Genomic DNA, 20,374 nt, shown 5'->3' on the forward strand with positions numbered 1-20,374 from the left:
AACAATTGTCAAATAAGTGGGTTCAAGTTAGTGAAATATGTATACGTGTGATCAATTGGTTGCAAGTTCTATTCTTTATCAACACCATCTTGGACGAGCATTACATATAAAACTCGCCTAGTGTGGTTTACTTGGTTGACGTAGTTTGCAGGTTACTGCGTTCAGTCCAAAAGTCTATCGAGTGCGCACTTACGAGTAGCAGTTGTGGATTCCTCTTTTTTTTTTAAAAAAAAAATAGATATCAATCAATTAATTAAACTGAATGAATTAAAGACTCGCATCCAAATTATCATCGCGAAGTAAATTAAACAAATGAATCTTGAATTGATTGATCACCTATCATGCACAAGTATAAAAATTTGTGTGATCTTTCATGACAAAATATTTACTATAAAATTATAATTAGTTTACAAAACTAATACTAGTGAAACTACAAAAAAATATGTTCCCTACCAAGTCAAGAAAGTAAATTGCATCTCAAATAAACAAAAACAAAATTACGGATGCAACAACGGTATCGCTAAAGCTCGGAGCCACAAATAACTCTTCAACCAACATTTTACACGAGTGTTGTCTTCGACTTCACGGTAACACATCAAACAGCGTGAGTCGATCACACAAAATCTTCACTCGATTATTCTGGAAATCTCATGTATATTTTTCTGTACCCTCGTACTATCGTCGATTTTTCCATCCAGTATTTTTGTAATCTCTTTGGATATATATAGATATCTTGACCTAGAGATGATCCTTTGAGTAAATCCCTACAAATCATGGAGAGATGAAGTTTATAAGGAATAAACTTTTTTAAGCATATCAAATCAAATATAGAGACAATATTTATACAAATCTAGAAAGAAAAAACTTTAATCAAATATTTAACAATATATTATGAATAAGGAAAAGATAATTTAAGGAATAAATTATATTTTTGAACCCAAAACATATTTTTTCTTTCAATTTCATATTTTTGTCTTTCTGGAAAAAATATCCAAATATGGTATTCTCTTTCTCATATGCATTATCTCCCCACGTATAATAACTTCCTCTGAGTTAGATAGTTATCTCTCCTTGAATTAATACATGTTAGTGCAATGTTATCAAATAGATGTTGTAACACGTAAACCAGAACACTTAGAAATTTCATTAAAAGAACAAGATAACTAAGAAAACAGAACTAAAAACTCAGAAATCGGAGATAACATAATAAAAAAAAAAACAAATTACGGAACGTCTCCAACAATATCGTCATCATGATCAGCATCAAGATCAACATTATACTCGTCCACTTTCGCATCAGCAGCTTCGGCTTCCACGTCTACTTCTACTCCCTTTTTGTTCAGCAAAAGAATGAACATCTACTTCCAACAACAACTCATACTCATTCACTTGGGCTTCAGAAAATGCAATGATCTCTCTTGCAATCTGAATTCGTTGTCAGTCAAAATCTATTTGAGCTTGAATATGGGAGATATAAAGCATAACATACTCAGAAATCTATTCTCTAGAAAAAGATTTAGCTTCGCTAGGTTTGGTTCCAGATGATGAAGCACTATGTTGCCAACATCCTGGCCAGGCAATCAAACCGGAGAATATCAACCTTCATGTTTCTCTTGAGATATGCAGTTGCTATCTTCAGTTGGTCACTCACGTCATAAAGTTCTTCATCTATATCATTTACAAATCCTTTGGACTCCAAAATCTCATAGATCGTTGGAAAATGCAACTCGATGGATTTGAATCATCCATCTTCAAACTGCAAAACTGTATTGAATATCATCCGACAAAAATTAAAAGTGATACTAGATCAAAAACTTCTGACACTTAGGAATCAATCTTTTTATAAAGTTAAATGGGAATTCGATATATCAATCGAGGACAAAAGCACCAAAACACATAAAGTCAATAAAAAAAATATTGTGTAGATCAAAGAATATAATCGATGTTGATGATTAATATGTCTTTTAGTTAAATAAACTTGAGATTATTTATCTAAAATTTACACACATTAGTCGGAAAAATGGCGATTATTGCACGTACTTTTGTCCGTCTTCGACAAGTCCATGTTGTGCTCCAGACTCCAGAGAATCAATAGCCCACGAGATAACGTAGGCTCTGGGACCTCATCTTACATACGCACACTTCATTGTTGTCTTCTGCCGCGAATTAGATGCGAACCTTTAATATTTTTTTCAGAAGGGAAAAAATTTAGGTCCCAAATGGATAAATCCGACTTCGTTCTCAACCTCAATTGATGCCTTCTGGAAAGATACACTAGAAAGTTCAATGGACCACCTAATATTTAACACAATAAAGAAACCTTCGACTTTCCGAGACATTACATTCAACAAATAAGTGTCATTTCAACGATATTCACATAATTGTGATGTGAACCAGTATATGAGTTATGATACGTTAATCACTTCATAAGCACCCGCGAGATGTTCGGAATAGGGTGATGCATGTCAACTACTTTCATTATTTCATTAAATCATGAAAGAAATTTGTAAATTTTTTAACCGCATTACTCATGATGCAGCAGATTTGTGTGTGATAAAACCATCTTCAATGTATTACTTTACTTGAGCGCATTATTTACATCAAAATAATTTAATTTTGTACCAAACATAAAAATCATCTTCAAAATCCACCAACTTTAAACATTATAACCTATATATAGTATTCCTCAATTATTTCATTGAATTCAATTCATTTACATGATCAAGCATTTATGTATAAATATATTAAATTAAGTTGAGATCATTAGAGTACTTATAAATTAAACACGTAATATTTATTGCTATAAGTAAATATATTATACAATAACTTAAATATTTTTTGTTCAAATTTATTTACATTCTTGAAAACATCAATTTTTTGTTTTTGTTTAAATTTTTTTTTGTATTAAAGAAAAGCAAGAACATTAAAGAGAAAATAAAAATTATGTTACCCAACAAATCATATTAATTTTGGGTAATATTAGTATACATCAGTTCCGTAGTAGGTTATATATATATTTGTATTCACTTATTATATAGAAATATGTTTCCCTTGTACATTTATCACGTCTTTAATTAATTTAAAGGGTATTTAGCTAGATGAGGCTACAAAATGAATCTTATCGTAATAATATGTTCTCCCACTTAACTGTATTCTGCATATTAACCTTAAAATCTCACGCAATACGCTTGCATACAACTTTCGACAAAAGATGAAATCAGACACTAATTAATGTTCATGAATAAATTTATAACTTTTTATAAACACCTCATGTCTAATATATGAGAATATTGAAAATCTTGATTTTTTGAATACTTTACTACTTTATTCACATATATTCATCATAACATGCTCTTCAACGGATATTCAAGTTGATGAAGTAAGTAGACGTTTCACAAATAATTTCTGGTACACTACCCATAATTTCTTATAACTCCCTCCTTTGAATTTAATTCAGGATTATAGCTAATTTAATTTTTATCAGTTAAATAATTAGTTAAATAATACAAACTAATTATTTACGCGGGGGTGGATGGAGTGAATGCACGTGGTTTTTCTAGTGTCTGTGCTTTGGTTGAATGGAAATAGGAATAATAGGAAATAGTGGGAATATTGAGAAGCCACCGTACCAAAGATTTACGCAGAGATTCGTTATCGTGCATGTTTTTTTGCCCATGTGCTATAACCCATCAATCGCCCTCAACTAATGCTTCAATTTAAGCTACTACAACAAAAATAAAACAAATGAAAATTATAATTTTCGTCAAAATATATTTCATTATTTGTGATTTTGATCAATATCTATGTCGTCAAAATTAAATATTTAATCAAACATCTTTCAAATGTTTGACAAATTTAATCATTTTTCCGCGGAAGTGTTGATTTAACACTACACACACGTCATGTTGTGTCAAGTTAATATCACATCGGAAAAGATATTAAAATGGTAGAAAAAACAAATGTAATATGCTGAACTTAAATTTAATAATATAAAATATTAAAATTGCATTTTTTTTCCATTAAAAAACCACAGGTTATTAAAATATTCTTGGCCGGATCGGATGTGAGAATATGATTTTTTTTTTTTTTCAGAAAAAAATGAAAGAAATTTGCTAGCACAAATCCAACAGTATACGGTTCGTACGTACGGTCTTACACAATATTTCTATATAAATACCCCTCGTGCACTCCCCATTTTCCTCACACCAAACCATCGAAACTCCTACATATATATATATCATCAAATCACCACACATATCGTTCATCTTTCTGACAACAAAATTTGAAAGATCAAGTACAAGCACATCTCTACATTTGAAGGTTCAATGGAGAAGGTAAGCATCATGGTTTCCGAAAAACCCGTCGTGATATTCAGCAAGAGCCAATGTTGCATCAGCCACAGCGTTGGAGCACTCCTTCATGACTTCGGGGTGAATCCAACTGTGCACGAGATCGACAAGATCCCGGTTGGTTGGGAAATCGAGCAAGCACTGTCGAATATCGGCTGCAATCCCACCGTTCCAGCGGTGTTCATCGGCGGCAAGTTCGTGGGAGGAGCAAATGAGGTCATGAGCCTCCACCTCAAGAGCTCCTTAAAGCCCATGCTCGAAAGGGCAGGCGCCTTGTGGGTCTAGTATTACAGCGATTGGGTGTCCATTTATCCGATTCCAATGATAGTACATGCGGCTTCTTGCATGTTATGTCAATTTTAGTAAGTGCATGGGAATAATTAATAAGGACTATCTTTAGCGAACAATAGTACCTTTTATCAACTCATCACATGATACATATATAGAGCGGACATATCATGGTTAGATGTGTGACCATGATTAATCCACTCGTCACACGTGTCAAGTGAATTAAGGATACTACGTACCTTTAAGGATAGGGTAAAATAAATCGGATTTAAGGATAGAAAGAGAGCCAATTTATGTATGTGCTCATTTTTCCTAACACTATAAACTAAATGTTTAGTGCTTATGATATAATCTTTATTTTGTCTAGCCATGTTATAAAGTAATATCGTGAATTTTAAATTTATGAATTTCAAATTTACTTTTCTATTAACTTAATAACTCGTAATAATCAATAATTAAGATACATTTTAAATACATTCAATATGAGTTTGATACGTTGAAATGGAATAAATGAAATTAAATGAGAAACATTCATTTAACAAAATAATAAACATTCTATTCGATATTGAATGCTTATTCTTCGAGCTTCTCGAGTTGGTCCACGATCATTGAATAATTGTTTTATCCATTTTGAGAATATATAAATATAAATACACACACACATATTCCGGGGATCTCAACACAAAACAATTATTATTATCATCGAATAAAAAAATAAGATATTTCATAAAATTATTTTCATCGGATATAAAATATTTTATATCCCCGAAAGACTTCAATAAAAATTTTCCAAAAAAAGAAAAGGGATGAATTATAATATTTTATTTCCCCGAAAGACTTAAATAAAAATTTTCCAAGAAAAGAAAAGGGCTGAATTATAAATTTAGAGTGAGTCTCATGTGAGACCGTCTCACGGATCTTAATCTGTGAGACGAGTTAACACTACCCAAGTAATACTTTTTCATGGATGACCCAAATAAAATATCCGTCTCACAAATACGACCCGTGAGACCGTCTCACACAAGTTTTTGCCATAAATTTAATCTTAATAAATATTTTGACAACGTACTTAACAAATTTTACACGACGTGATTGATATATATTAAAAAAATTAAATTTAATATGTCATTGTTGTAAATAATAATAATAAGCAACGCCGCGCAATTTATCTCTACTTTGAAGTCCGAAATATCATAACGCTAACCTGCGCAGTACGCACTCCTTGCCTCACTTCAGCGCTGAATACCAATAAACTATACTTAGCTGTATGTATGTACACTAACACACGGATAGCTAGCTTATTGACACTATGTAGTACAGAATTACAAAATCGTTTGAAATGCTAGCTTCGATTCACTGCAGTGATATATAAATCCCTAAAAGTAAGCTGCATTCTGTTATATTCGGTAATTTCACTTCTGTGTTGTGTATGCGTGTAAATATTAGTTTATAGATGCATAATGCTGTATCTAGACCTGATTTTTGTTGATTTTATGTCCATACTTTGCTATGCCTGTAATGTGGTGTATTTTTTGAAAATTTATGAAGGTTTCCTCGTTCGATTTTGTTGGGGGTTCTGTATAGAAGAAGGAAATGTTTGGGTTCTCGAGGAGAAGAATGAAGCTTGAAAGGTAGTTGATGTAAATGCATTTGTTTTAAAAAGTTTATCTTCTTTTTTTGTTTGTGTGTGGACATTAGGCTGACTTATTTGGGTCGCCGGATGAAGAAAAAAATTGAACGCCGCTGCCAAATCGTTTTTTATTTAACATGTGGGTTTGTGTGTTAATTACGGATAATTTTTTTTATTCTACGGCTTGTGAAAATAATTATTAAGGTTTGCTTGTTGAATCAATGCATCTCCTATCCTCGTGAACTGAAATGGTAGATGCCTCCAAATGTCATTACTTCAGACAAATGTTGAGAGAAACTATGCTAGCTCTTGTGTTTGTTGACTTGGCGCTGCTTAATCTTTTGTGGTATTAATCACTTGTATGATGAGAATATGCACTTGAACAAAATATTGATTGTTATGGAAGTTGATAATAGTGTTTCAAAGGGCTAAACGTAGTATTTTGACGACACAGTGACCCTCCTCTTCCCTGAGATGCCTTTGAATGGAATATTGAACTACTGTTCCTTTTACTTGAATGTAAAACGATTACACTACCTTTCATTTTCACAGGACCCAACTAGACCTTTTTGAGAATCAAGCCATTGTTCCGCATAATAGAATGCATGATTTCACTGGCTACTGTTGTGGTATATTATTTTTCGTTACATATCCAGATCTAACAATCAAATCGAAACATGTCGCAGTCATACTCATCATTTGTGCAGATGGTTTTGGTGTTCGTGTCTTGTTATGGTTAACCAGCATTGTGAATATTTCAGAAACTTATATTTGTAAAGTATTTCATATTTTTTGTTTCCTTCAGAATAAAAAAAGTTCAACTCTCAGATGCTGCTCAAGGAACTAGAAGTCCAGTAAGGCACAATAAAAGACTTAATATTTCAAATGTCAGTATTCAATTTCGTTCATCGAGAGGTTCTATTAAAGACGTGCCTGTTCATTGAACTATTCTATCATGGCAGGGGGAAAGCATGGCAAACACCTCTAATGATTATGATGAGCTGATCCGTCAATCTTCATCTGATGGGTCTGAGCTTAATAACTGTGCTTCAGGCAGCTCTGAAGATTGGATGGTGCTTTCTGTCAGTGGAGGGAAGCCCAAAGCTCGTTTCGATGTAAAATACACTCGGTCCTACTCATATCTGTTGAACAAAAATCACGCCTTATTGGTTCTCTTCTTAGATGAAACATTTGAAAATTTGGATGATTTCTATATAGCATGCGGCAGCAGTTGTTGGGAACAACATGGTGGTAGTCGGTGGTGAATCTTCAGATGGATTGCTGGATGATGTCCAGGTATCATCATAAGCACTTCACCTTCTCTTTCCTGTTATTGGACAAAATTTGTGATGGTTTCTTTTGCTTGTAAATTCTACAGTTTATTTGTCCTTTTATTCTATCTGGAATTAGTAGTTTTTCTCATCTCCAGATTCCCTAACTAAGCAATCGTGTACAGTGTTTGTGAAGGAAATGATGGGTTCAAATATTGCTTGTTTTGTTTACAACATTGACTGTGGATTTGTTTGAGGAAGAATGTTGTATGTCATATGGTGAAATGGAATGCACTCTTATTTCTTCATTATGTGTTCAGGTACTGAGTTTTGATAGATTTTCATGGACCAAGGCTTCACCAAAGTGTTATCTTTCGTCAACTAGTCATCCTTTAAAAATTCCGGCATGCAAGGGTCACTCTTTGGTATGACAGTATTTCCTACATCTTATTAGTGTGGGTATGTGCTGGAGCTTCTTATTTATTGCCTATGCCGCCTGATAGTCATCTCATGTCACTTTCTAGGTCCCTTGGGGGAAAAAAGTGCTTCTTATAGGAGGAAAAACTGAACCTTCTAGTGAAAGGGTCACTGGTAAGCTTTATCTGATTGTAACTCGCTCTTGCTCTATCTGTGATAATGTGTCCCCTCACGCACTTGTCCCCTTACCATGCAGTCTGGGCATTTGATACGGAAGAAGAATACTGGTCACTTACAGAAGCAAAGGGAGACATTCCGGTATAGTTCTCCATAATTAATTTGTTAAAAGGAACTATTGCCAGATTTTCTCCGTGATTAATAGGTTAACATAACTAAGGCCTTTGAATTTGGGACATGGAGCTATACTTTTCTAAGCACGATACGTTTCTGAGTTATGTATTAGCATTAGAACTTTGAGCTTCGGTTTTATCTGGCATAAGGATGTGAGTACTCCTGTTATAAATAATTATTCCAGCAAGAAGTTCTGAGTTTTGCATAATGCGTCATTTTATTTTATATTTTGAATAAGTTAGCATATGAGCTGTTCACCCTGGTCTAATTTTTCTTCCATGGAGAATCCCTCCCTTGTTGGTTTGAAGAAGCATGTGGATCTAATGCTTAGTTATTATGTTTTCCTTCTGTTGATTTTAATGATGATTTACTTGTAAAAAATTAAACCAAGGCACTTATTTTTGTATCTTTTTTCTGCCTTTTCCCCAATCATTTCATTGTGTGTTAAGAAATGCTATCTAAATTATCTGTTATTATTTTTTATTTGAAAGGAAAAAATAGGAGGGAATGTAATTCTAGAGTCAAATGGAGCGTTAGTGGGTGAATTTAGAATAATCAATAATATTTAGAGCTACATGAATTGCAGGTTGCTCGTAGTGGTCATACAGTTGTTAGGGCAAACTCTGTTCTTATTTTGTTTGGAGGTGAAGATTCTAAAAGGAGGAAACTCAATGATATGCATATGTTTGATCTGAAGTCTCTGACCTGGCTCCCTCTTCATTGCACGTAAGCAAAACTGCTGTCGATATTTATAGGCCTTCCTGTACAATTTGCAAGTGAATCTCTCTATATCTGATTATCTTTCTGTTACATGTTTTTCCCTGATCCCTAAATATGGAAAGAAATGGTTCAGATATTATTGACTGAACTTTTCCTGTATGCAGTGGACCGCGTCCATCTCCAAGGTCGAACCACGTTGCGGCTCTTTATGATGACAAAATACTGTTAGTTTTTGGTGGAGCGTCAAAGTCTCGTACTCTAAATGACTTATACTCGCTTGACTTCGAGACGGTTTGTGGAAATAATTTATCTAAATTTACTGAATTCTTAGTTGATGATTATATGATTTATATGCAACAGTACAACTCGTGAATTGTTTCATATAGATGGTTTGGTCAAGAGTTAAAACTCGGAGTTTTCATCCATCGCCTAGAGCTGGTTGTTGTGGAGCACTTTGCGGAACTAAGTGGTATATTATTGGTGGTGGTAGCAAAAAAAAACGTATGTTATTCTAGCTCACAACCAATCTTTTGCTATAATAGTAGCTGGCTGTCTTTGGGTTTGCTCTCATTTTTTGATATTCTGAGAATGTATCGTTCTTTTAATTCTCATGAATATTAGCAACTGTTGCCTGTGTCTCGAGCCAAGACTTTCCCATTTTTCAAAGTTCCTTGGTTGACAATACATGATAAGAATTTTGAAATCCTGTTTAATTCCTCCGCCGAATCCCAATAATTTTCCCTTTCACAGCAGATGCAGAGACCTTGATATTTGATGTTCTTAAGCTCGAATGGTCAGTTGCTGTTGCATCACCTTCATCTTCCATAACCACCAACAAGGTTTGGTTTGATTTTTCTGATTTACTCACGCAAATAACTCTCATTCTTAGAACTAATTGTTGAAAATCTTTTTATGGATATTTGTTTGCCATGTTGCTTGCATTCTTGGCATGTGAATGATGTAACCACTGTAATTAATGCTATAGATATTTAGCGTAGCGTTGCCCTTGTCTGAACTCTGAAAAATCATGTTATAGAATGGGACTTTGTGAAACATTGAATGAAACACCAGCTAAGAATGGATCAGCTGGACTCTCGTTGGGTTGTGGCTATTGACCTTCCACAAAATTACAGACCTGGCGTGCATTCCTTGAAATCTTAAATTGCATATTGTGAACCCATTCATTTCTGTGTTTCCAGATATAGACTTAAATGAAGCAATTGCATAACTTTCACTTTTGTATTTGTCTTTTTTTTTTTCCTATGCTATATTTTTATATTTCATTCTACATTCTGAGAATTGTTACTTCTCCCATGCAGGGATTTAGCCTAGTTCTTGTACAGCACAGGGAAAGGGATTTTCTTGTTGCTTTTGGTGGTTTCAAGAAGGATGCATCAGACCAGGTACTAGATGAGCCAAATATAACGTGGTTTTTTGGTTTATGACTTAGGTGCTTGTGGTTCATTTCTGATTCTTGTGTTTTTTTACAGGTTGAGGTACTGCTCATGGAGAAGATTGAATCATCAATTATTCAAAAATCGACATTGAGTAAAGTTGCTGGATTGCTGTCTGAGAATCGTTCCTCATCTGTAGAATTGCCCTCTCAGCCAAACAATGGTTCTCTCAGTGGTCATTTTGATTCTGTCTCAAGACTTCATTTAGCATCTGCTTCCGAACAACATGGGCCTGGTAGAAAATCATTGTCAGAATCTTTACTTGTTGACACAAATGCTGCTCCTGGAAATGTCTCCTTCCGCAAACAATTTAATAATCAGGAGGAGAATGCTGAGATGACAATCATGAATGTCTTAGAAGACAAAAATCAACCACGGGTAAACACAATTGGCTACTTGCAATTGTTCTTGTTAAATTTCTCAGCGAAAAAGTTGCTGTTGGCAGTGACAACCTTGCTATTTTTCTTTTTCCCCTCATTCATACTCTTTTACCTTTTTGTTGGGAAAAAAATTATTATTGCTGCTTTAAGTGTTTCTGTTGGTCTCGTGAAACCTCAACTTGGTAAGGAATCCCAAGACATGAAACTCCTATCCATTTTATTGGGTGTACATAATATTGTTTCAGTTAAGGGAGCAAAACATAAAGCCAGTCGATTTAGGAGCTGGGATTAGCTCTGGAGGAGATAAGATTGCAGAAGAAACTTGTGCTTCAGAATATGATAACTTGAGCTCTCTTGAAAAGCAAGGAAGTGGAAGCTTGCTTTCAGAAAGTGATGGTCTTGTATTTCCAGAGAGTGATGGTAAATCAAGAATGACAGCTCAATCGAACATCTATCAAGTTTATGAAGCAAAATTAGCTGCCCTTTTAAGAAAGAATGGCAATCTGGAAGGACAGTTGACAGCTGCATTAGCTGGTCGTGAGGCAGCAGAAAAGAATTTGTTATCTTCTCTCAAAAGTAGGCAGGAAATGGAGAAACAATTGGCAGACATAATGAAGGAGTTGGAGTTTTTTAAGGAGAAGCTAAACAGTGTTGAGTTGGCGCATGAAGAAGCTAATAGCCTATCTAATATTGTCCACTCTGACAACGTAAGACTGGAACATGATGTAGCTTTCCTTAAAGCCGTTTTGGATGATACACAGAAGGTAAAGATAGAGCGTAGCTCTCAATCTAAGTTTTCCTTTTGAGTTAATTATGAAAAGTTATCGAGGTACTGATTATACTGATGTCCTTCGTAGGAGCTTCATTCAACTCGAGGCGTCCTTGCAGGAGAACGAGCTAGAGCATTCCAACTACAGGTTCCATTCACTTCTTAATCAACATGATATCATCAAAATATACGTTGGCCCTAAACTGATTGGGTTGATTACTTATAGATCAATCTTCTGTGCTGTGTCTGAAATCAACTAAATCACTCTCATCTTCTAATCAGACAATAAATTATGAGGAACCTGAGTCCTTGTTTTCCTGTCCTTTAGAACATCATAACGTTCAGTGAATTCATTAGAGAGTAAGAAAATATCCCTTCAATGTATCAGATATACCGGACAGCTGAGTAACTACTCACAGTCAGGGCTCACTGCATGTTTATGCGATTTAGAAATGTTGGCCATTTCTCACAATTGGTTGGCCTGGAAATGACATTATATAAGATTTTACTCATCCTTGGTTCAACTTGACTACCAGTTCTCCACATTCTTTTGAAATATAACTCATTCTTACTTATTGACCATATTCATCATATCAATTCCCAGGTTGAAGTGTTCCATCTGAAGCAAAGATTGCAGTCCGTGGAGACTCGAGCACCAACTCCTAGAAAACCTTTCCACGTTTAGCTTTCGCAAGAATGCCTGCTTATGTATTACATATTTAGGTCTTCTACTAGCCTCACTCTGACAAACTAAAACGGCCGGTGTTTGTATCGGAAATTATATTCTTGCGAGTGTTTGTATTGTTAGCTACGTGTATGTAATCTTGGTCCTGTTTTACGGGCACACTATACTACGGCGTTGATGTTATTTTAAATGTAAAAAAATTGCAGTTGGTTAGCTTTTAATGTTGTAATAAATAAGGATTGAAATATTGATAGGATCTGCAAGATCCTTTAATATAGGATTTAATATAAAAAAGTTGCTGTTAGTGCCTTCTAATGTTATAATAATCAAGGCTTGTTAGGATTTGCAATATCATTTAATTTTTTTATGTATGCTAATCAACTATTAAAACCCGTGACAAATAGAATTTTAATTCCAATTTCGATCAATATAATTTCAGTTATACTATTGCTATTCGATAACTCAAATCATACACCACGTATCAGTCTACCTAAAGCTAATTATTGAGATGATCTTTATATTGAGTAGCAATTTAAGAATATCGAACTCTATACATTTAAAAAAAAATTGGTATCAAAACTGGAGTTTTAGCAAGGTTTGTTGGTGAGACAAACCTGTTAAATGTTAAAGCCTTTCACAACCCCGTAATTTTACACAACACCATGCTTACCCAACAAGATTTTGGCAAGTCAATTACGCCAATGGATAAGTCACTATAAAAGATCAGTGTCATCTGGATCTACCTCAGCATCATCAGCCTCGTTTTCTTCGTCTTCTTCAGGGGCATCAGGATCAACCCCCTAAAAGAACAAAGGTGTAAAGATATGTTGGTTCAACTGTAATACAAAACCACATGGCTAGAGAAACAGGCAAACTATTTCGAACATGACAAAATATTCATATCCGTGCTTGTGTCCACTAGTATCTATTGGCAGGAACGATTCCATAGAAGGGTAGACAATACAAACCTTCATTTGCTTTTCCAACCGCTCGAGTCCCTTTCTCGCATCATCACTTAAGGGGTTTATCCTGAATGATGATAAGATGCAAAGATTATTTCCTCGTTATCAGCAGCAATAAAACATATTTTGTTGACCCCAATGATCCTGCAGAGAACTACCCCACCACCACACATTGGGCAGGGAAATTTACCTCAGTGCTGCCTGATAATGTGAAAGGGCCTCTTGCAGCATGTTTGTAGCTGCAAAAACTTGAGCCAGCTTAGCATGCAAAGAATCATCGGCCCAATCTTTTAAATATCGCTGCAGGAGTGAGACAGCGTCTCCATTTCGACCTTCCTGAACATGGAGCTCAGCCAATGCCAATGCAGCTCCAAGGAAACCAGGTTCCAGTCTGAGAGCTGATTCATAAAACTTCTTTGCCTGCAAAATTAAGTAAATAAGCGAAATATTAAGAAAAATTATCATAAGAAAGCTGAATTTAATAGCGCAGAAGGTCTTCATAATTTTCAAGTTCAATTAGAGGAAAAAGGAGTGTTCAGTTATTAAGTTCACTGATAGAACTCCAGTCAAACCGTTAAAATAGTCAAAGATTTACTACATGTTTTCTACAAGTTGCTTTATCTGAAAGTTGCTTATGAAAAAAAGGAAAAAGAGACTCCAGGGGAAGTAAAACAAAAGCAAGAATCCAAAACACATGCTTTTTCTCTGCCACTGTTGCTACTAGCATGAACATCCCCAACCAATTTCAGAGCCTTTGCTGATTGGGGCATCGCCTTCATTGCTTCTCGAGCTGCATACAAAGCCTCCTTGTTTTTTGACAGAGCCAAATAAGAACGAACTAACCCTGTCATACATTTGAAGATTTTAGGCACAAAATGCATTCTCCCTTGTCTAATGAATTCGCAGAAATAGAAATAATATCAGATTAAAAAGCCAATCCATAGAGTTTTGATAACTTCATGTCTGCCAGATTGTCTCTTAAGACTTACCTTGATAGGATCGAAGATCAGGCCTCAGTTCTTGAGCTCCCCTGTAGGCGATTACTGCTGCTTCTGGTCGATTCATCGACAAGAAAAGATTTCCCTGATATCATGCAAATTATAACCTAAGGAAATCGTACAAACCAATAAAATTGAAGATAGCAAATCAAGTGATGCGTGATAAATTTTTAGATCCTCGAGCTTCTGAGAAACTAGTGGCAAAAAGGTAAAAAAAGGCTTGGCACTAGATGTAACCATACCTTCATTATATAGCCAGCGACATGCCTTTCATCGATGCGAATGCTCTGTCATTAGTTAATTAGTTAAGACCATAAAAGCGTCTGTATCAGAAGTGAAGAACAAAAGTCAAGACATCTAACCTTCTCCACATAAGATAAAGCTCCTCTCTCGTCTTTCTTTTCCCAAAGAACAGACAAGGCCACAAAAACTTCAGGCCTTGTAGGATCGATGTTCAACAGATCATGAACTAATTTATTTAACTTGGAATAATCAGACTTGAGCTTTAGCAGCATGGCATACTCATCCATGTAAGTAACCAAATATGGATCAATTGACCGAACCTGTAGAGATAATTTTCTAAATTTAATGTTGTCGACAACATCAAAAAATTATAACAGTACAAGCGACCTTCCTACCTTTTCGAAGTCCAAAATGGCTTCATCATTTTTCCCAATGACGGCTTTAACCTTAAAAAGACATTTCAATAACACATGATAGAAGAAAGACATCAGGGCTTGGGTATGTTATATGGTAGCCTTACATGAAAAAGTAACGAAGAACTTAAATTCGGCACTTCCAAATCACTTTCTAAAATATTTCTGTCTACTTATTGATGGACATCACTTATATTTGGAAAGTGCATTAATTATTCAATTAACTTAGCATTTATAAATATGCATATCAGTCTATACCTCCCACCTAAATATGACGGGCAGTGTCACAAGGACCTTCAAAAACACTGCTTATTTTTACATCCATATAGGCAAAGGCAACCCACAACCTGGACAAATAAGTTGCTCGGAGAACCTACTAACCTAGAATCCATCAATATTATGGTACATTGACATAGATATCAGTCCTCAAGCAACATTGCATTTCAAGTCACTAACAATCTAATCACGTAGAAGTTTATTCTATAGTTCATCTAAGGAAGCTTGATGGATCATTTTAAATTGAAACTGATTAAATAAGTGTGAAAATAATTAATAGTGAGATATTACAAGATAAATATCCCTGCCCGTGTTTGAAATATTAAGATACATTCTAATTCAAAAATTACAGACCTTGGCCATTTCAAGCAAAATGTGAATGTTATTAGGAAAACGCTGCAGAAGTTCTGAGAATAGTTCCAGGCCACCTGTAAACCAGGGGAAAAAACAAATAAGAACTTGATGCATTGGGCAGAATATAATGGAGAATGCTCGTGAGTTAGAGAATCAAAATATGCATGATAAAAACATACATCTCAAAATTGGCTATGCTTAGAGAATGAAATTTCTCAGTTGCAGAACTTAAAATCATTGCCACTAATAGTTTCCGTCAAAATTGGTAGTGCATTTCTGTGGCAGTACAATGAGAAACGATCGCTTGAAAAATTTCTGCTATAAAATTTCTCTAATCAAGTATTGTGATTATGTTTTGAAAACAAAAGGTGTATCGCACGACATAGAAGAACAAGGATAAGGATTACATGAGCATGTAATGCAACCATGCACAAAATGGAACTATTCGTACAGAAATCAGATCATCAAAGGAAGGCAATGGAAAATTTTGAGTCATGCAGCCTGACCTATGTAATCATTCGAAGCAACGCAGCATTGAGCTTCAACATAACGCTGCATAGCAAGAAAAGATGGCATGACTGTTACAGTGCCAAAAAAAATTCCATCAAGTGGTTTAAATGTCACGAAAAACAAACAGATACACATGATTGGAGTAAAATATTTTTTAAAAGATAGATGCAAGTATGAATTTTTCAGAATATTGTTTGATGTGCCAAGTTCTTCTTTATCACCTAGCTTGAGATGTAATATGAAATGTGAAACTGAATGTTTAATTACGATGATATTAGGGAGCTCAATGCAACAAAAATATAACAGAAACAGATAACCCATTTGTGAATAGTTCAGTGAGATAATGATAGAGTGAGTACTGCCTCTATGTTGATTCCCATAACTTACCAACAACCAACGACTCGAATCAGAATGATCAAAGGGAGGTCTTCCACTTCTACTTGGAGCCTGGAAGATTGTAGAGTAAGAAAATTTAGAACTAATTCAACAAATTATAAAATAACTAGTATCCGATGCCAAAGTTAGTAATCGATGGACTTTGAACTGTTGAACTGATGATCATTAGAAGATCCCTGAAAGAAACAGTACAAGTGTACAACATCGTAAAGTATATCAGCACCAACGGAAGATCATGCAAAAGAGAAGTGAATAAAATATAGAAGATAATGAAGTGTTCAAATAAGTATTGTTGATATCACTAATAGTTACTATTTGGCTGTACATAAAAGAAGAGCTTTCTGAAACTTCTTGTCATTGCAGCTTTCGCATGGCATGCCAATGAATTTAAAATAATGTTATCTCTATGCTAAAATAAAATAATTGAGTGATTGATCGTAGCAAGAACTTTAGAAGAAATTAGAGAATTTTTTCCTTTATTAGCACAAACAAACCAAATCTGAATGATTAAAATACACATCATGAATGAAAGCGTAGACAACCATCATTGAACAATGAAAGTAACTGAAGGATTGATCTGAGTTAGAATGGTCAGGACCATTAAATAACAAAGAAAAAATTCACATGCATTATACCAGAAACCTTTTCATGCAACATTGTCAAGCACCATCCTTCCAACTAAAAACGGAAATGAATGTAGACATCAAACCTGAGGAAACATAGAAATGATATCCTTGGCAGAGACACCAAATTCAGCCAAAGCTATAATAGCATCAAGTATATAAGGGCAAATCCTGTCAATATCAAGGATAAAAGGGCACACTAGTTTGTCACAATTGTCGATTATTTCACAAATAAAGAAAAACAAACAAGCAAACAAAGTAAGTTAGAGTGTTGGATTGCCACTCTGAGGTGAGGGAGTACTCGTAAATTGTACAAAATTATCATCGAACACCAAGATAGGATACCTCAAACACTCCTTAAAACATCCAATTGCAGCTCGAGTATGCCTAGAATTTCGGTAAAGCTTTGCCATCATAAGGTTCATTTCTAGACTCCTCGATTTGCTAGGAATTCCCTCCATCTATTAAAAGCAATGACGACAAATCAAAGCTTTAAGTACTATTAATGAACACTGTCTAACTAGACTTCAGTAATATTCAAAATATAGTAAATGCTGAAACCTGATGCCAGTCAAAATACAAAATCAATTTCAGAAAAGAAAAGGAAGGGTTCAGGGACTCTGTGATAACAAGGTTAACACAGTCCACGAGACTTGATTTGCAACAGAAAAGAAACCTATGGAGATGATAAAAGTCAAATATAATTATATACCTCAGCAAGAGCAGCTCTATTCTCATTTAGTGAATTGTGACAAGTAGCAATCTTGAATTTTACCTGTACTGACAATAACAAAGAAAAGACAAAGAGCCTTTTAACATTTCCGAATTGCTAACATCACAAAAATACGTACTCCACGTGATATGTGATACCTCGTTTTCATTTAAAGCCGAAGGATTAAGAGAACCGGGAGAAGAGGACCTATTTGCTGCTGACAACGAGCTCCTGGTTGTCAGGGATGCAGCTGCATTTTGTTTGGGTATTATTTTGTGATATTGCAATGCTTGCTTGTACATTTGCTGTCCAAGATGTGAGAAACATAGAAAATGAAATACAATACCAAAATTTGAAGAAGCATTGGAGCGAAAAAAGAAGGTGCGTATTAAATTCCTTTTAAGTGTCTGATATCGAGGAACTAAAGCCTTCAAATTGAAACCGGAACATATAAATCTGTGCATATTCTTTATCAATTCAATAATACGGCTCCAGTTCCACAGATCCAAACAGGCAACTGAATTAAAACAAGACAATATACAAATCCATTCCAAGATCTAAGACACAAAAACGAAGCAGAACTGAGATTATACAGCTAAATCACATAAATGTAGCATACGGACTTGCAAATATTGCATAATATCCCAAGTGCCTAAAATCTTACAATCGCTCTGCGGTACTCTTTTTCTCGAAAGAGTGAATCCCCATATAGCACCTGTCACCAGAGATAAAATATAATCATCAACAACACAAATGCAGTAAAAGTTCAAAACAAATAAATAACACTAAAAACTGTTAAAAATACCAACCAAGCTCTCCGCTTTAAGATGAGGACTCGTCTCAGGACTTATCGAAGTTGAAGAAATAGCAAAACAACCCTAGTTTACCCGACAAAAAAAATTACTCTCCGCGAAGAAAAACTCAAATCCAAAAAAAAATATCATAAATAAGCCTAATTAGGAAACAATTGACCAAATATCATTAGTCGGCATGAAATTAGCTTCATTATTACCAGCAATTGAGCGGAAGAGTAGAGGCCGTGATCCAGTAAAGTGGATAAATGCTCTTTCGGTACATCCATCGAACAGGTGGAGCGTAGTTCGTGTCTGGAGCTTTGATTAGAGCTGGTTAGCGAGGCGCTCTTGTTTTTGAAATCGCGGTTCGAATAAATTTTCATATTTAGGGCCATATTTTTGGGTTATTTCGATTCAGTCCCCAAATATTATTAAAGAGTAAAGACCCCCGCTGGCCTATGGTTGGTGTTTCAAATAATTCAAAGGCTTTTTTAATAAAAATAATTCAAGGCTTTTATGTTATAAATAATGTGAATTTCATCATCATGGCGTCAAACATCAAAATAAAAAATTAAATTTTTGACCTTGAAACTTTTCATTTTCCAATTTTAGTCATTTTACGAGTCAAATTACTAAAGTAACTTGTATTTTTCTTAATTTCGGTACTTTGTCTGCCCGAAATTGAGATTTACAACCGGCTATGCAATTTCTGGTGGTCAATTTCAAATTTGGGCAAAACAAAGTACTAATACTGTAAATTGACTCGTAAGATAACTAATAAGCTACAAGACCAACATCATCGTGTTTGAAGTAATATTGTGTTTGTATCTAAATATCATCAAATATATTAATTTAGTCAACCCTGGTTATCTGATACACGTTTATGAATTCGCAGCAGTGATTACTAATATACTTCTAAACTTGTTATAGGATCTCAACAGCTTATGTTAGCCATGTTGATTTCCAGGGAGCACAAAAAACAGCCGCTTTTACATACGTTGATTGATCGGAAGTGTCGCTCGTAATTGTGCACTACGTGTTCTAAACAAAAAGATCGAGCGTTGCGGGTTTCTTGAATATTTTGATCATGTGGGGTTGTTTATTTATCCTTCGACATCACAGGGAAATGCTGCTTGAGAGGCTATCAGCGGCTAGATGTCTCTCTTGTTTATGATTTAGTTCTGCGGTAAATAGAGAAAAAGGGAATTAGCTGCTCTTGCCACTGTCTTTTGCTTTTGTGGATTAATTGCATGAAACAATACTGAAAATTTTCGAACAAGAACTCGGAAACCTGATCCTTCGGCCAATCTGCTGTGGGTAACGTTTTCAAATAAAAAAAAATTGTCTCCAAGTTTCTTGAAACAGATCTTTTTCTGTCACCTGATGTTGCATTAAGTTTCATATGCTCAGTTATCAAAATTTTGCCTTCAATTTTCTTGAAACATGTCTTTTTCTGTAACCTGGTATCTGCATTAAATTGCATTAGCAGTTGTCAAGATTTTGACTTCAAGTTCCTTTTCTGTCACATAATATTCCACTGATGGTAAACTCTGACGCCAAGATTTTGAATTTCAAGTTTCTTGAGACACTTTTTTTGTCACCGATTTTTCCTCGAAATTTCAGACTGAATAATCAAGATGTTGCGTTTCTCTCGCTAATATTCCAATAAATTTCATGCTCAATTTTCAAGATTTTTCCTTAAGGTTCTCGAAAGGCTGTCTGAATCCTAGATTCCATGTTCGATTGTGCATAGTGGAGATGAAAGGATGTGGAAGAAGT

General features: G+C 34.9%; 3 protein-coding genes across 7 annotated transcripts; 2 read left to right on the forward strand and 1 right to left on the reverse strand.

The window, feature by feature from the left end:
* The first annotated feature begins 4,232 nt into the window (after positions 1 to 4,232).
* On the forward strand, positions 4,233 to 4,776 carry LOC140984481 (monothiol glutaredoxin-S5-like). Its single transcript, XM_073451931.1, has one exon. The coding sequence runs from the start codon at positions 4,326 to 4,328 to the stop codon at positions 4,632 to 4,634; it is 309 nt and encodes a 102-aa protein (XP_073308032.1). The 5' UTR covers positions 4,233 to 4,325; the 3' UTR covers positions 4,635 to 4,776.
* A 1,071-nt stretch (positions 4,777 to 5,847) lies between these two features.
* LOC140984325 (uncharacterized) lies at positions 5,848 to 12,612 on the forward strand. 5 transcript variants are annotated; one of them, XM_073451641.1, is made up of 17 exons: positions 5,848 to 6,043; positions 6,186 to 6,268; positions 7,073 to 7,154; positions 7,230 to 7,382; positions 7,486 to 7,563; positions 7,859 to 7,963; positions 8,063 to 8,129; positions 8,212 to 8,273; positions 8,893 to 9,032; positions 9,191 to 9,317; positions 9,413 to 9,527; positions 9,777 to 9,865; positions 10,346 to 10,429; positions 10,517 to 10,858; positions 11,106 to 11,624; positions 11,718 to 11,777; positions 12,234 to 12,611. In XM_073451641.1, the coding sequence occupies exons 2-17, from the start codon at positions 6,231 to 6,233 to the stop codon at positions 12,312 to 12,314; spliced, it is 2,142 nt and encodes a 713-aa protein (XP_073307742.1). In that variant the 5' UTR covers positions 5,848 to 6,043; positions 6,186 to 6,230; the 3' UTR covers positions 12,315 to 12,611. The 5 variants fall into 5 exon arrangements, with proteins under 5 accessions (XP_073307742.1, XP_073307745.1, XP_073307744.1 ...); XM_073451644.1 differs by lacking the exon at positions 12,234 to 12,611 and adding an exon at positions 12,018 to 12,227 and having other exon boundaries at positions 5,849 to 6,019; XM_073451643.1 differs by having other exon boundaries at positions 5,850 to 6,019; positions 7,073 to 7,121; positions 12,234 to 12,612.
* Positions 12,613 to 12,875: 263 nt separating this feature from the next.
* LOC140984326 (anaphase-promoting complex subunit 7-like) lies at positions 12,876 to 19,008 on the reverse strand. The gene is made up of 18 exons (XM_073451645.1): positions 18,814 to 19,008; positions 18,611 to 18,679; positions 18,466 to 18,516; positions 17,960 to 18,106; positions 17,802 to 17,864; positions 17,435 to 17,550; positions 17,176 to 17,260; positions 16,458 to 16,517; positions 16,067 to 16,112; positions 15,561 to 15,634; positions 14,913 to 14,963; positions 14,637 to 14,837; positions 14,517 to 14,561; positions 14,266 to 14,359; positions 13,975 to 14,120; positions 13,467 to 13,696; positions 13,283 to 13,343; positions 12,876 to 13,114 (listed from the first exon to the last, which is right to left on the reverse strand). The coding sequence occupies exons 1-18, from the start codon at positions 18,988 to 18,990 to the stop codon at positions 13,028 to 13,030; spliced, it is 1,803 nt and encodes a 600-aa protein (XP_073307746.1). The 5' UTR covers positions 18,991 to 19,008; the 3' UTR covers positions 12,876 to 13,027.
* Positions 19,009 to 20,374: the final 1,366 nt, after the last annotated feature.

This window comes from Primulina huaijiensis, chromosome 9 (assembly GCF_012295235.1).
Source record: "Primulina huaijiensis isolate GDHJ02 chromosome 9, ASM1229523v2, whole genome shotgun sequence".
In the NCBI taxonomy this organism is placed as follows: domain Eukaryota; kingdom Viridiplantae; phylum Streptophyta; class Magnoliopsida; order Lamiales; family Gesneriaceae; genus Primulina; species Primulina huaijiensis.

Bases quoted from the DNA above. Each gene is read 5' to 3' on its own strand.
- LOC140984481 (XM_073451931.1), top strand. From the start codon at position 4,326: ATGGAGAAGGTAAGCATCATGGTTTCCGAAAAACCCGTCGTGATATTC.
- LOC140984326 (XM_073451645.1), bottom strand. From the start codon at position 18,990: ATGGCCCTAAATATGAAAATTTATTCGAACCGCGATTTCAAAAACAAG. The intron at 16,518-17,175 runs GTTTGATGTCTA...ACAATCTTCCAG, and splicing joins TCATTTCTATGTTTCCTCAG to GCTCCAAGTAGAAGTGGAAG. The intron at 15,635-16,066 runs GTCAGGCTGCAT...CCTGGTTTACAG, and splicing joins TGCTTCGAATGATTACATAG to GTGGCCTGGAACTATTCTCA.
- LOC140984325 (XM_073451641.1), top strand. From the start codon at position 6,231: ATGTTTGGGTTCTCGAGGAGAAGAATGAAGCTTGAAAG. The intron at 9,866-10,345 runs GTTTGGTTTGAT...TCTCCCATGCAG, and splicing joins CTTCCATAACCACCAACAAG to GGATTTAGCCTAGTTCTTGT. The intron at 11,778-12,233 runs GTTCCATTCACT...ATCAATTCCCAG, and splicing joins CTAGAGCATTCCAACTACAG to GTTGAAGTGTTCCATCTGAA.